The 11,845-nt window shown below is 36.6% G+C and overlaps 1 protein-coding gene across 3 annotated transcripts; it reads left to right on the top strand.

Annotated features, from left to right (window-relative positions):
- The first annotated feature begins 331 nt into the window (after positions 1–331).
- On the top strand, positions 332–11,641 carry LOC126826765 (steroid 17-alpha-hydroxylase/17,20 lyase). 3 transcript variants are annotated; one of them, XM_056102554.1, is made up of 11 exons: positions 332–475; positions 1,148–1,383; positions 2,788–2,871; positions 3,035–3,133; positions 4,478–4,571; positions 4,833–4,988; positions 5,953–6,164; positions 7,220–7,345; positions 8,105–8,209; positions 8,853–8,987; positions 9,869–11,641. In XM_056102554.1, exons 2-11 carry the CDS (start codon positions 1,176–1,178, stop codon positions 10,213–10,215), a joined length of 1,566 nt encoding a protein of 521 aa, XP_055958529.1. In that variant the 5' UTR covers positions 332–475; positions 1,148–1,175; the 3' UTR covers positions 10,216–11,641. The 3 variants fall into 3 exon arrangements, with proteins under 3 accessions (XP_055958529.1, XP_055958530.1, XP_050411812.1); XM_056102555.1 differs by having other exon boundaries at positions 356–478; XM_050555855.1 differs by lacking the exons at positions 332–475; positions 1,148–1,383; positions 2,788–2,871; ... (1 more) ...; positions 4,478–4,571; positions 4,833–4,988 and adding an exon at positions 5,005–5,035.
- Positions 11,642–11,845: the final 204 nt, after the last annotated feature.

Here is an 11,845-nt window from a genome sequence, read left to right as displayed (position 1 = left end):
TGTCTAATCGAACAGATGGGACGAAAAACCGAGGTCCCGTGTACACATTGTCTTGCATGTAAAAGAACCCTTGCCAGATGTATTTCCCTCATAGCGCACTATATGGCGTATGCCCGTCTTCATTATCCCAGTAGTAGGACGTTAAACCCCATTTCATTTCATTTCATTTCATTATCCCAGTCGGAGCAGAACAGTAGGACGTTAAACCCCATTTTATTTCTCTAATCTTTAACGTTATCAACTGGACAGATTCGTTGAGCATATACCAAAATGTTATAGACTCAGATAATTTCGGTGTAGCAGGTTTGGTGTTCCATACACGTGTAATTGCCTTTTAGTCGGTTATGAATTGATACAATTTTCGTGGCAAATAGGTCACAACTACTGTATATATATGCTTTAACATAGTTTTAGGACAGCAACTGATATTATTAGAGCATTTCGCAGTAATGGTGTAAACAACTTGCTTCAACAGGTCGTATGTTACATTTCTTATTGAAGGAGGGTGTGTGTGTGTGTATGTGTGTGTGTGGGGGGGGGGGGGGTAGTAGAAAACCAACGACTGTACGCATTGAGCAACTTTTAACCATTTATTACAGTAACAATGCACCCACTTGTCAGTGGTCTTGGGCGGAGGGCCTGGCAAGGGATAATGTATAGTCGTTCGGACGAACGATAAACCGAGGTCACGTGTACGCATTTTGGATGCACGTTAATACTCCTTGACATTTAGAAGTCGAAAAGTAGGCCCCCATAGCACACTGTATGGCGTATGCCCGTCTTCGTCGGTCCAGTAGGTGCGGGGGGTTGGATGGTCGAATGGTTAGCACATGCGTGCTGTATCATAAGGCCTGTCATTGAGTCAACTGGTGTGGTTTCGAATCCCCGGTTGTACGTGACAAGGAGTAGTGTCGCCTGTCCAACCTCGTGGGTTTTCTCCGGGTCCTCCGGTTTCCTCCCACTGCTCAAGACCCCTACGCGCAAGCGAATTATTGAAATAAAATTAAACCATGTGTTAGTTCCGAAATGACCTAGTTTGTGTCGAGTGGACGTTAAACCCCATTTCTCTCTCTCTCCCTCCCTCTCTCTCTCTCGATTTCGCTCTCTCTCTCTCTTTAACATACGAATCCCTTGCTTCATATTTCAGAGAAGGTGTAATTAAATTGAAACTAAAGATGACGTTAACAGAATTATTGGAGAATGTTTACGATGAGCTGATTAGATATATACCAGATGAAGTTTACAAATATATACCAAAATCTCTTATAACCAGATCATTATTGGTTGGAGCTGTAACAGGAACCCTGGGTTATCTCCTCTTTAGAAAGAGGTATCGTTTACCACCTGGTCCCTTCGCTCTACCCATAATTGGAAGTCCTCAATGTAAGTACATCAAATCATAATTAGGTATACGACTATTCTAATGAATAGACAGGTAGTGTTCTGATGCTTTATTCACCACAATTTAATTGATAATTAGGTATACGATTGTTCTAATGAATAGATAGATAGTGTTCTGATGCTTTATCCACCACGATTTAATTTCCTGCATTTTAAGAATGCAGTTTTTATACGCCCACATGGAAATGTGGTCGTATATTGCCGTCGCCCCCGTCCGTCCGTCCGTCGGCCCGTCCGTCTGTCTGTCGGTCCGTCCGTCCGTCCATCGTCCACAATTTCTTGTGAACACTCTACAGACTACATTTATGATCTTGATTGTTTTGAAATTGATATATGTCGTTTGCATTAGTCAGATGAAGAAGCCTATTTAATTTCAAGAACTTCCGTTAATTTCTGTTATGACTCTTGTTTCACTTTGTTGCACCTTGTGAACGCTCTAACGACAAAAGTTATCAACCGATCTGTATGAAATTTATATGCATCATTTAAATTAGTAAAACAAAGAATCCTATTGAATTTCATCAATTTCCGTTAATTACATCCAGAGTTATGGCTCTTGTTTCACTTTCTTGAATCTTGTGAACGCTCTAATACCAACGGTTATCATCCGATCTGTTTGAAATTGATACGCATCATTTAAATTAGTGAAACGAAGAAGCCTATTGAATTTTAGCAATTCTGTTAATTACATCTAGAGTTATGGCCCTTGTTTCACTTTGTTGTACCTTGTGAATGCTCTTACGACAAAAGTTATTATCCGATCTGTATGAAATTTATATGCATCATTTAAATTAGTAAAAAAAAGAAGCCTATTGAATTTCAGCAATTTCTGTTAATTACAGCTAGAGTTATGGCCCTTGTTTCACTTTGCTGAATCCTGTGAACGCTTGAACGACAAAAGTTATCACCTAATCTGTATGAAATTCATATGCATCATTTAAATTAGTGAAATAAAGAAGCCTATTGAATGTCAGCAATTTATGTCAATTACTTCCAGAGTTATGGCCCTTGTTTTACTTTGTTGAACCTTGTGAACGTTCGAGCGACAAAAGTTATCATCCGATTTGTATGAAATTTATATGCATTATTTTAGTAAAATGAAAACGCCTGTCGAATTTTAACAATTTCTGTAGATTACTTCCAGAGTTACCGCCCTTGTTTTAGTTTTTAAAATGAAGAATCTACATTCTTAGTTTAAATTTTATCTTTTAACCAATGAAATGTCTACACTCTTAGGTTAAGTTTTTGTGAATTAGGCCCCTGATTTCCTTCATATTTTGTTTATATTTATTTATTTCTCGGTGTATAATTTAATTGTACTTTTCTTACTTTCTTTCTATTTTATATGTTGCTTATGTTTTTGGATGTGTGTATTTCTGATTTCAGTTTTAAGCTCAAGTAAAGAAAACTTAGGCCGTGTGTTTCATAAAATATCTAAAAAGTATGGCCCGGTCTTCACCTTGTATTTAGGTAAAATTACTTATTGAAATACAGCGTCAAATCATCATCATCATTTTTTAGCCTTCCTCACCATCTTTTGATCATCATCATCATCATCATTTGATAATACAACATCGACAACTTAACGTCTTCTTGCATAGACTATATCCTAACGTGTTTCTTTCTGTTTCAGGACCATATCCCGCGATTGTTTTAAATCGTATAGATGTCATCAATGAAGCCATATTAAAAAAGGCGACTCATTATTCAGATCGGATAGCACGGTATTCAGGTTCGTTATGGGTTTTATTTTGTGTTTAATAAAAGCCTTGTTAATTAAAGCATTGCAAGACCATGAACGACTTGACCTCTGTGTGGGGGATCACGTGGCTAAGTGGGTAAGACGCTGACTCGCTAGCCTGAAGGTCGGGTGTTAGATCCCTGCATTGACCGAGAAAGTTGACCCAGATTTTCCGGCGTGGTTTCACCTTGTCAGTGATGCAGGATGGAGGGCCTGACAAGGACTGCTGTCTAGTCGTTCGGATGGGACGAAAAACCGAGGTCCCGTGTACACATTGGCGTGCACGTAAAAGATCCCTTGGCAGTTGGAATTCGATATAAGAGTAGGCTGTAGCGCCGCTGCCCGGGCAAAATTTCCCTCATAGCACACTGTATGGCGTATGCCCGTCTTCATTAGCCCAGGTTAGGAGCAGAACAGTAGGACGTTAAACCCCATTTCATTTCATTTCATTTGACCTCTGTGTTGATTTTGGTCAAGCGGAAGAGTGATCACCCTTTATGGATTCAGACCACAAATTCATTTCTTTCATGGTGCCAATCATGTCAATATTCACAAATGCGTTTCTAGGGATGTATATTGATGACCATTCCGAGGGTAGACCAGTGTTTCCATGGTAGACCAGTGTTTCGATGAAGTTCAGGAAATGTCTAATAATAGATTCGTGATTTCTGCTGCGATCTTGCGTATGTGTTCTACTAGGATATTCTAGTTTAGGAATCGGGCTATACAAAGCAAGACTGGTGGTCATAACCTCAATGTTTCGTATATATGAATTGAATTATCAACTGATGGCAATCCAATGGTCTGAACTAAGGATAGGCTGAGTTACGCGAATATTCAAGAGAGATCTATATTCTATTTATGCCATTACTCTTCCAAGAGTAGTGGGCCATGGTGACTCAGTGAATAAGACGTTGGCTAGCTAACCTGGGGGTTCCGTCTTCGATCCCAGCATTCATCGGGGTTTTTCGGCGTGAATCCCCATTGTCAGTAGTGTAGTACAGGGGTCCTGTCAAGGGACAACGTATAGTCGTTCGGATAGGACGAAAAACCGAGGCGCCGTGTACACATTGGCGTACACGTAAAAGATCCCTTGACAAGTGGATTTCGATATAAGAGTAGGTCGTATCGCCGTTGTCCGGGCAAAATTTCCCTCATAGCACACTGTATGGCGTATGCCCGTCCTTATTAGCCCAGTCGGAGCAGAACAGTAGGACTTTAAACCCCGTTTCATTTCATTTCATTTCTTTCAAACGTGAATTTGACTGTCTGTATTGGTAACTTATCGTAAAGTAGATAGTGGAGGATTTGCCTTTATCATGATTTTACTTTTAGTGCAGAAACCTTCATATAACGGACAGGATATAGCATTTGGACGATTTGGAACTGCTTGGAAATTAAGAAGGAAAATTGCTTCAAGGGGAATCAGGTTAGCGCATTATACAGTACAATAGAAACAATATTCACCCATTTGATATGGCACTGCATTTTCGATGCACCTGGTTTGATGAGTTTGAATTTCTGGCCTTGTAACCATAGATACGGCGGTTTGATAAACTTATATAAGTTAGTCTGGGTGTCGAAGACAATAGTCTTTGTAATAGTCTGGGTGTCGAAGACTATTAGATCTGAAACACATCATTAGTCTACATTAAACACAATACTCAAGATTTGTATCTGTTGATTTCAGGTTATTTATGATCAGCGGTGCTATAGACAACAAAATAGAGGAAGCCGTCTCAGAAACAATTCGAGCTATGATGAAAGAAACAGAACCATTTGACCCGATGCCTTTCCTATATTTCACAACGGTGAATATTCTAGCGGGCATGTGTTTTGGTACCAGGTAAGTTTACCGGTGAATATTCTAGCGGGCATGTGTTTTGGTACCAGGTAAGTTTAACGGTGAATATTCTAGCGGGCATGTGTTTCGGTACCAGGTAAATCCCCGTCCTTTTTATTCCATCTCCATTGTTTTGCGAGGATGAATTTGATAAATACCACATTATATCAGTTTAACTACTTGATATAGTGTTCGTCCTAGTGTATGTAATATTAGAAAAATGTAAATAAAGGTTTTATGATGAACATATCGATATACACACAAGCACAATTTATAAGCTGTCTATGACAAGGTGACAGGCACAATTTGTACGTTGCTATTGTCGATGACATCATGACAGACTCAATTTATACGTTGTGTTTTTCTGCATCATTTAGAATGAATATATGGCCATACTTGCAGATACAATTAATAATATGACCTTACTCGCAGGTACAATTAATAATATGGCCTTCTGCAACCTACATACATACTCGCAGGTACAATTAATAATTTGACCTTCTGCAACCTACAGACGTACTCGAAGTCACAATTATTAAAAGTGGCTTTTTACAACATTTAGGGTGAACGAATGAACATACTCGTAGGCACAATTTCTAAGCTGTGGCTTTCTGTAACATTTGGGTGAACGTATAGAGATAGTCGAAGGCACAACTTATAAACTGTGACTTTCTGTAACATTCAACCATAATATGTATATCATTATCTTTCTATAACATTCAACCATATGCATATTGTTACCTTCCAATCCACACACGTGCTGTATTTGTATGCCCTTGGTTTCCAATCCACACATGCGTGCTGTATTTGTATGCCCCTGGTTTCCAATCCACACATGCGTGCTGTATTTGTATGCCCTTAGTTTCCAATCCACACATGCGCTGTATTGTTTGCTATTGGTTTCCAATCCACACGTGCTGTATTTGAATGCCCTTGGTTTCCAATCTACACGTGCTGTATTTTTCAGCTATAAATATAAGGACAATGATTTTGAATTTATAATGGGACGTTTAGAGACCATAACAGAATCAATGAGTGGCGGTATTCTAATTGAAGATATTTTTCCGCCAATGAGACTTTTTCCTTCCAAGAAATTACTCGATTTCCAGAACAATTTCGACGAGCTGTTCCAGTACATCGATAAACATATGAAAGATCACAGACGAAACTTTCAGCCAGGTAAATCTACAACTGTTGTATATTTATATGATCAGGTAAATCTACAACTGTTGTATATTTATATGACCAGGTAAATCTACAACTGTTGAATATTTATATGACCAGGTAAATCTACAACTGTTGTATATTTATATGACCAGGTAAATCTACAACTGTTCTATATTTATATGACCAGGTAAATCTACAACTGTTCTATATTTATATTTATTTGAATAACTCACCACACTAATTCATATTACACACCTCCAGACTATATCTCCAATAGCAACAATAGCTGTTTTAAGATGGCTGACTATATCTCCAGTAGCAACTATTCCCCATATTAACCCTCAATAAAGTCATTAGCGATTAATATGGAGATAACGATAACTTTTATTTACTTGTTGTCTCATTTCCCAAAAGTCGATTCCAGAATGTGTCAAGAGTTTGTTTATCACATTAATATTGTTGACTGCCTTATAGTTTGTAATACCACAGTACAGGTAGTGGTGGGTCCCGTGCATGAAGCAGGGTATACTTACATTGTTTATGCTTAAATACAGCTTTTTAAATGACTAGCTCACGGAGCTAAAATATCTTTCTTTGTTTATTGTTTATATAAAATCCTGGTTTTTGTGGTCCTATTACAATTAAACTTATACCATATAATTTTCATCTTGTTATGGTCCTATGCCCAGTACGGAGACACGGGGGATCAGTGAGTAAGACGCTGGCTGGCTAGCCTAGAGGTCGCGGGTTCAATCAGGGTGTTGGCCAAGACAGTTCATCGGGATTTTCTTGGTGCAGGTCGGCGGGCCTGACAAGGACAGCGTCTAGTCGATCGGATTGGACAAAAAAAACGAGGTCCTGTGTACACATTGGTGTGCACGTAACAGAACCCTTGATAGTAGGAATTCGATATAAGAGCAGTTGTTCGGACAAAATTGCTCTCGTAGCTCTATGCACATCGTTATCCCAGTCGGTGCAGAAAAGTGGGATGACGTTAAACCCAATTTCATTTCAGTTCATTTCCTAAACCAATTAGACTTATACCATATAACTTTCTTCTTTTTCAGACAATATTTCAGATTTGACTGACAACCTCCTTTTAGCACAGAAAGAAGTTGAAGCGGAAGGCAAAGACAACATGGCGGAGTTCAATGATTTACATATCACACTTACACTCTTTGATGTCTTTCTTGGTAAATACCATCTCAAAATACCGCCTCAAAATACCATCTCAAAATACCGCCTCAAAATACCATCTCAAAATACCTTCTCAAAATATTCTGGTGGGACCATCCCAGATTTATTACAATGATTTTGAAGCATTATGGTGATCGTAGCGGTTATCAAGCTGGTCCGGTACAATTTCTTTCATTCTGATTAAAATACAGATCTATATTTCGTTTCGTTTTTTTATACTTTTGATGGCTACTACTTGATGAAAAACTGACCAATTGTAGTGAGGGTCGCGTCAGAGGTCATACAAGCGGCCCTTTGCCCTACGACATCTGACATTTGATTAACCAATCAGCGTTGCGGTTTCTTTTGGGTTACCCACAGTTCCGTTCACTTCACGCCCAAAACTCACGGTAACAGTCCGTTTCATTGGCTAAGCCCTCACAACATCCAGAACGTGGGTTATATAGCAACCCTTCCAGATCCTAGTAGAGTAAAGACAAATAAAACGAAATTTTGAACTGTAAAATACGAAACGAAATACGATCTGTGTTTTAATCAGATTAAATATCTCTCATACCACGCTGCATTGCGCATGCCCGTCTTCATTTCTTTAAACGAGTTCTGTAACCTCTCTATTAGGTAGGAAGCGTAGCGTATTTATATAATGATATGGGGTTTAACGTCCTACTTTGGTTCAGAACCAATCTGAATTTAGGCAATATATTATTACACGATACAGGAGGGCGGAAATTATATACGTTATTTATTGATTTTAGCTGGGAATGACACATCAAGACAGACTTTATATTGGGCTGTTCTTCTGATCGCTGCTCATCCCGATATACAAACTAAAATACAACAAGAAGTTGATTCTGTTTGTGGTGAGGAAATAAAACTTTATTATTATTTTGTATACTTGACGATCGCGAGTTTCAGTCGACCAATGTCTGGATGATCGAATTACCTATCAATACACATCATCCCTGTATTGCCATCGCTATACTTACTCTACATTCTGCAGCGCCCTTATTTTTCATAACGCTTTCCAAACCGTAAAACGACCAGAGTCCATCTGATATAAAAGGTCTTGTTGAGACCAGCAGAATTATCCTTACCCTGACATTTCTCTTTAGAAGAAACTCCAATTATTAAGCTACAAAATAGAAAACGGACCTTTTTCCGATCCAGACCATTCCTTTTGAATAAATACCTCAACCACTGAAACATTCTTTGAGAAGAGAATACAGTATTATTCGAGAGCTGGAAATACGTTTTTAAAACAGTGCATATTTCGGGAAAACAGGGCCTAGATTCATTCATTTCATCGATAGTTCCTTTACGTGGATGGACTAAGATGCAGTCCTTAATTTTATCACGGTCGTCTTCTGTTTACCGTTAAAGGCAGGTGCCATGCAATTTTACAAATCAACCGCCATATTCAAGGGCAATTTCGTGAGAATAAATAAATTCCCAGCTGGGGGCTTTAATGTTTTCTCCTGCTTCACGAACGTCTTCTGTTTACAGGTAGAGAGAGATATCCATGTATGGCTGACAGAGAGAATCTTTCCTATACGGATGCTGTATTACACGAGGTCATGAGATTAGGAACGGTGGCGCCACTGGGTGTTCCACGTAATACGTCATGTGATACTACCATAGGTATGATTTGCACATTTGCATATTTATTGCCCTGTTTTAAGAGAGAGAGAGAGAGAGGGGGAGGGGTAGAGGGAGTAAATTAAATGAATTCATTGATTGTTGTATTTCTATATCATGAATAGACTGGCATCAGACGTTTTAGACACTGTGTATGCCAGTGTTATAAATTGTAGCTTGTCGGCGATGTCGCCCGTGTTATGGCGTTGTCACTTACCGCAACTTGAACAGTATCTTCTAGATAACGCTGGACTAAACTGAGGCTGTTATTTTTTACTCCCTGATTGAGCTTTATTTACATTGTTAATCTGACACCATTGACTTTTGAACCTAGGCCATTTACTAATGAATATTTTGACATTAAATCACACAAGTGATCAGAACTCTAAACTAATGTTTATAGATAAAAATAAATGTAAAATTACAGTGAAAAATATGTAATTTCTTTAACATAATGCTGTAAAAATACCACTGCATGTTTTTATACTATAAATTTACAGTATTTGTGCGATAACATGGGATTACTGTAAATAAAAATGGTAAATTAACCATAAAAGTTTAGTTTTACACGTTAGAACTGAGTTAAAATACAGTCATTTTACTGGCCACTTTCTGCCAGTCCATTTACGGTAAAAATACACAAATATTATTTACAGTGTACAGTGGTTAGAAATTATACGGTAGTCATTAATTAGCAGTTGTGTAACTAGCTGTAAAAGATGTCACCTCTAGCATAAAAGAGACTAATTCTAATACACATTTCTATTGAATACACAAACCTTGTGTATCATTCAATAGTTACACCTTAGTGACGTAACACCTACTTAATAACTGTAACTTGATTACTAACAATTCTAATTAACTAATATACATTCTTATTACAGCTGGTTACGACGTTCCAGAAGGTACTACTGTATTCATCAACCAGTGGGCCATAATGAACGATCCAGATAATTGGCAGGACGTAGATAAATTTAAACCTGAACGATTTCTAGATGAAGATGGCAAAATGGCACCAAAACCAGAAAACTGGCTTCCATTCGGTGCTGGAAGAAGAGTTTGTCTTGGAGAACCTTTAGCGAAATCAGAATTACATCTGATCATTGCGTCATTATGTCAACGTGTTCATATCTCACTAGAACCAGGAGTACCGGTTAATATAAAGGCTAAAGATGCTCAGATTGTTAATTTACCCAATCCCTATAAAATAACCATTAAAGAAAGGATTTGAACTAGGTATATAGGTTTAAACACCTGACTTTAAAAATCTTTTAAACAAGGTAAATTGGATATTTTGGTATATTTGTGCGTTTGATTTCCGTAATACAACCCAATTTAATCATCGACATGAAAAGGTTGAGAATTCACCTTTAAAAATAATATTATAAACTATAAACGATACACGCCCTTGTTTGTCTTTAATATATATATAATACTATGGTTATACGTATTTAATCCTATGTTTATATACATGTATGTATATATACATATTTAATATATATATAATACTATTGTTATATACATGTATGTATATACATACGTATTTAATACTATGTTTATATACATGTATGTATATATACATATTTAATACTATGGTTATATACATATATAGAGGATATTTGTTGATTTAGAGTGAATAACATATTTTATTTCATCGAGAAGCAAGAAAACTTATATTTTCACGAATGCGTAGCATGAGTGAAAATATAAACGTTTTCTTGCTTAGAGATGAAATAAAATATGTTATTCACGACAAAACGACAAATGTTCTATTTATTCTATGATTTTACAATCATTTTAGGTAAAAACGACTAGCCAGTGGAATAACACTTTTATTTCACTGATAAAACGCGGTATTCCACTACTGATCATAAAATAAATGTATATATACGTATTTAATACTATGGTTATATCTATGCGTATTTAATATTCTGGTTAATACTCTGACTTTAACAAACTATGGTTATATACATATTTAATACTTTATCCAAAAATATTAGCACAACCGTAAAGCTGCACTACTTTGTTTTACGGTAAATGATGAAAAGATAAGAAAAGGTATGCCGACACAAACAGATCTCAACACTGGTTTAATAACATTTTAAAGTACTTTTCGCCGTCTTGGGACTATTCATAAATGATGTCATAGTTACACTGTGGTTTTGATTGGCTATAGTTACCATTGTCTATGGTTACATAGTATATCGTTAACTAATAGAACACACGTACACGCGTGTGTAAATCTGTAGTATATGGGTTCAATTTAGGAACAATGAGTGAAAGATAATCATTTGATAGATTTAAGAAAATTAATGAAGCTAATGGCCAATTGTTACCTTTTGACTATTAAGTCGAGGAACGTATTTTTTTAAATAAAATGGGTTTTCATTAATTTCCTTTTCGTGGTGTCATCGACTTTATTTTATAAATTTTAAATATATAAATATTACCTGGACGTATTTTTTTTATTTATTTATGCATTTATCTACCGTAAACAAAGAAGTACTCGTACTTTATCTACTTTAATATATATTTACATATATGTGTTTAACTTATAAATATATGTGATTTTAAAACTGTTTTATCTAGTATTATTGAAACATGTAGAAATCAAACGTAAACATGTAGTTCATGAATAAATATATCACCTTTTAAAAGTTGTTTGCCTACATAATGTTAAAGATAAAACAAAAAAACATCGAAAGCTTATGATTCATGGCTATTGGCTAGTCCAATAGGGTATCTTGGAAATCGTTATAAGTATATTGCCAGAAATCCTCTAACCTTATTTGTCGGTTTTAATAGACTGTCTTTGGTTCAGTTCCATTAAATTTAATATGATGGAGACGACAAATTAAAAT

This window comes from Patella vulgata, chromosome 7, assembly GCF_932274485.2.
Source record: "Patella vulgata chromosome 7, xgPatVulg1.2, whole genome shotgun sequence".
NCBI lineage: Eukaryota > Metazoa > Mollusca > Gastropoda > Patellidae > Patella > Patella vulgata.
This window is presented reverse-complemented; position numbering and strand designations above follow the sequence as displayed.

Bases quoted from the DNA above. Each gene is read 5' to 3' on its own strand.
- LOC126826765 (XM_056102554.1), top strand. From the start codon at position 1,176: ATGACGTTAACAGAATTATTGGAGAATGTTTACGATGAGCTGATTAGA. The intron at 2,872-3,034 runs GTAAAATTACTT...TTTCTGTTTCAG, and splicing joins GGTCTTCACCTTGTATTTAG to GACCATATCCCGCGATTGTT. The intron at 7,346-8,104 runs GTAAATACCATC...TATTGATTTTAG, and splicing joins ACTCTTTGATGTCTTTCTTG to CTGGGAATGACACATCAAGA.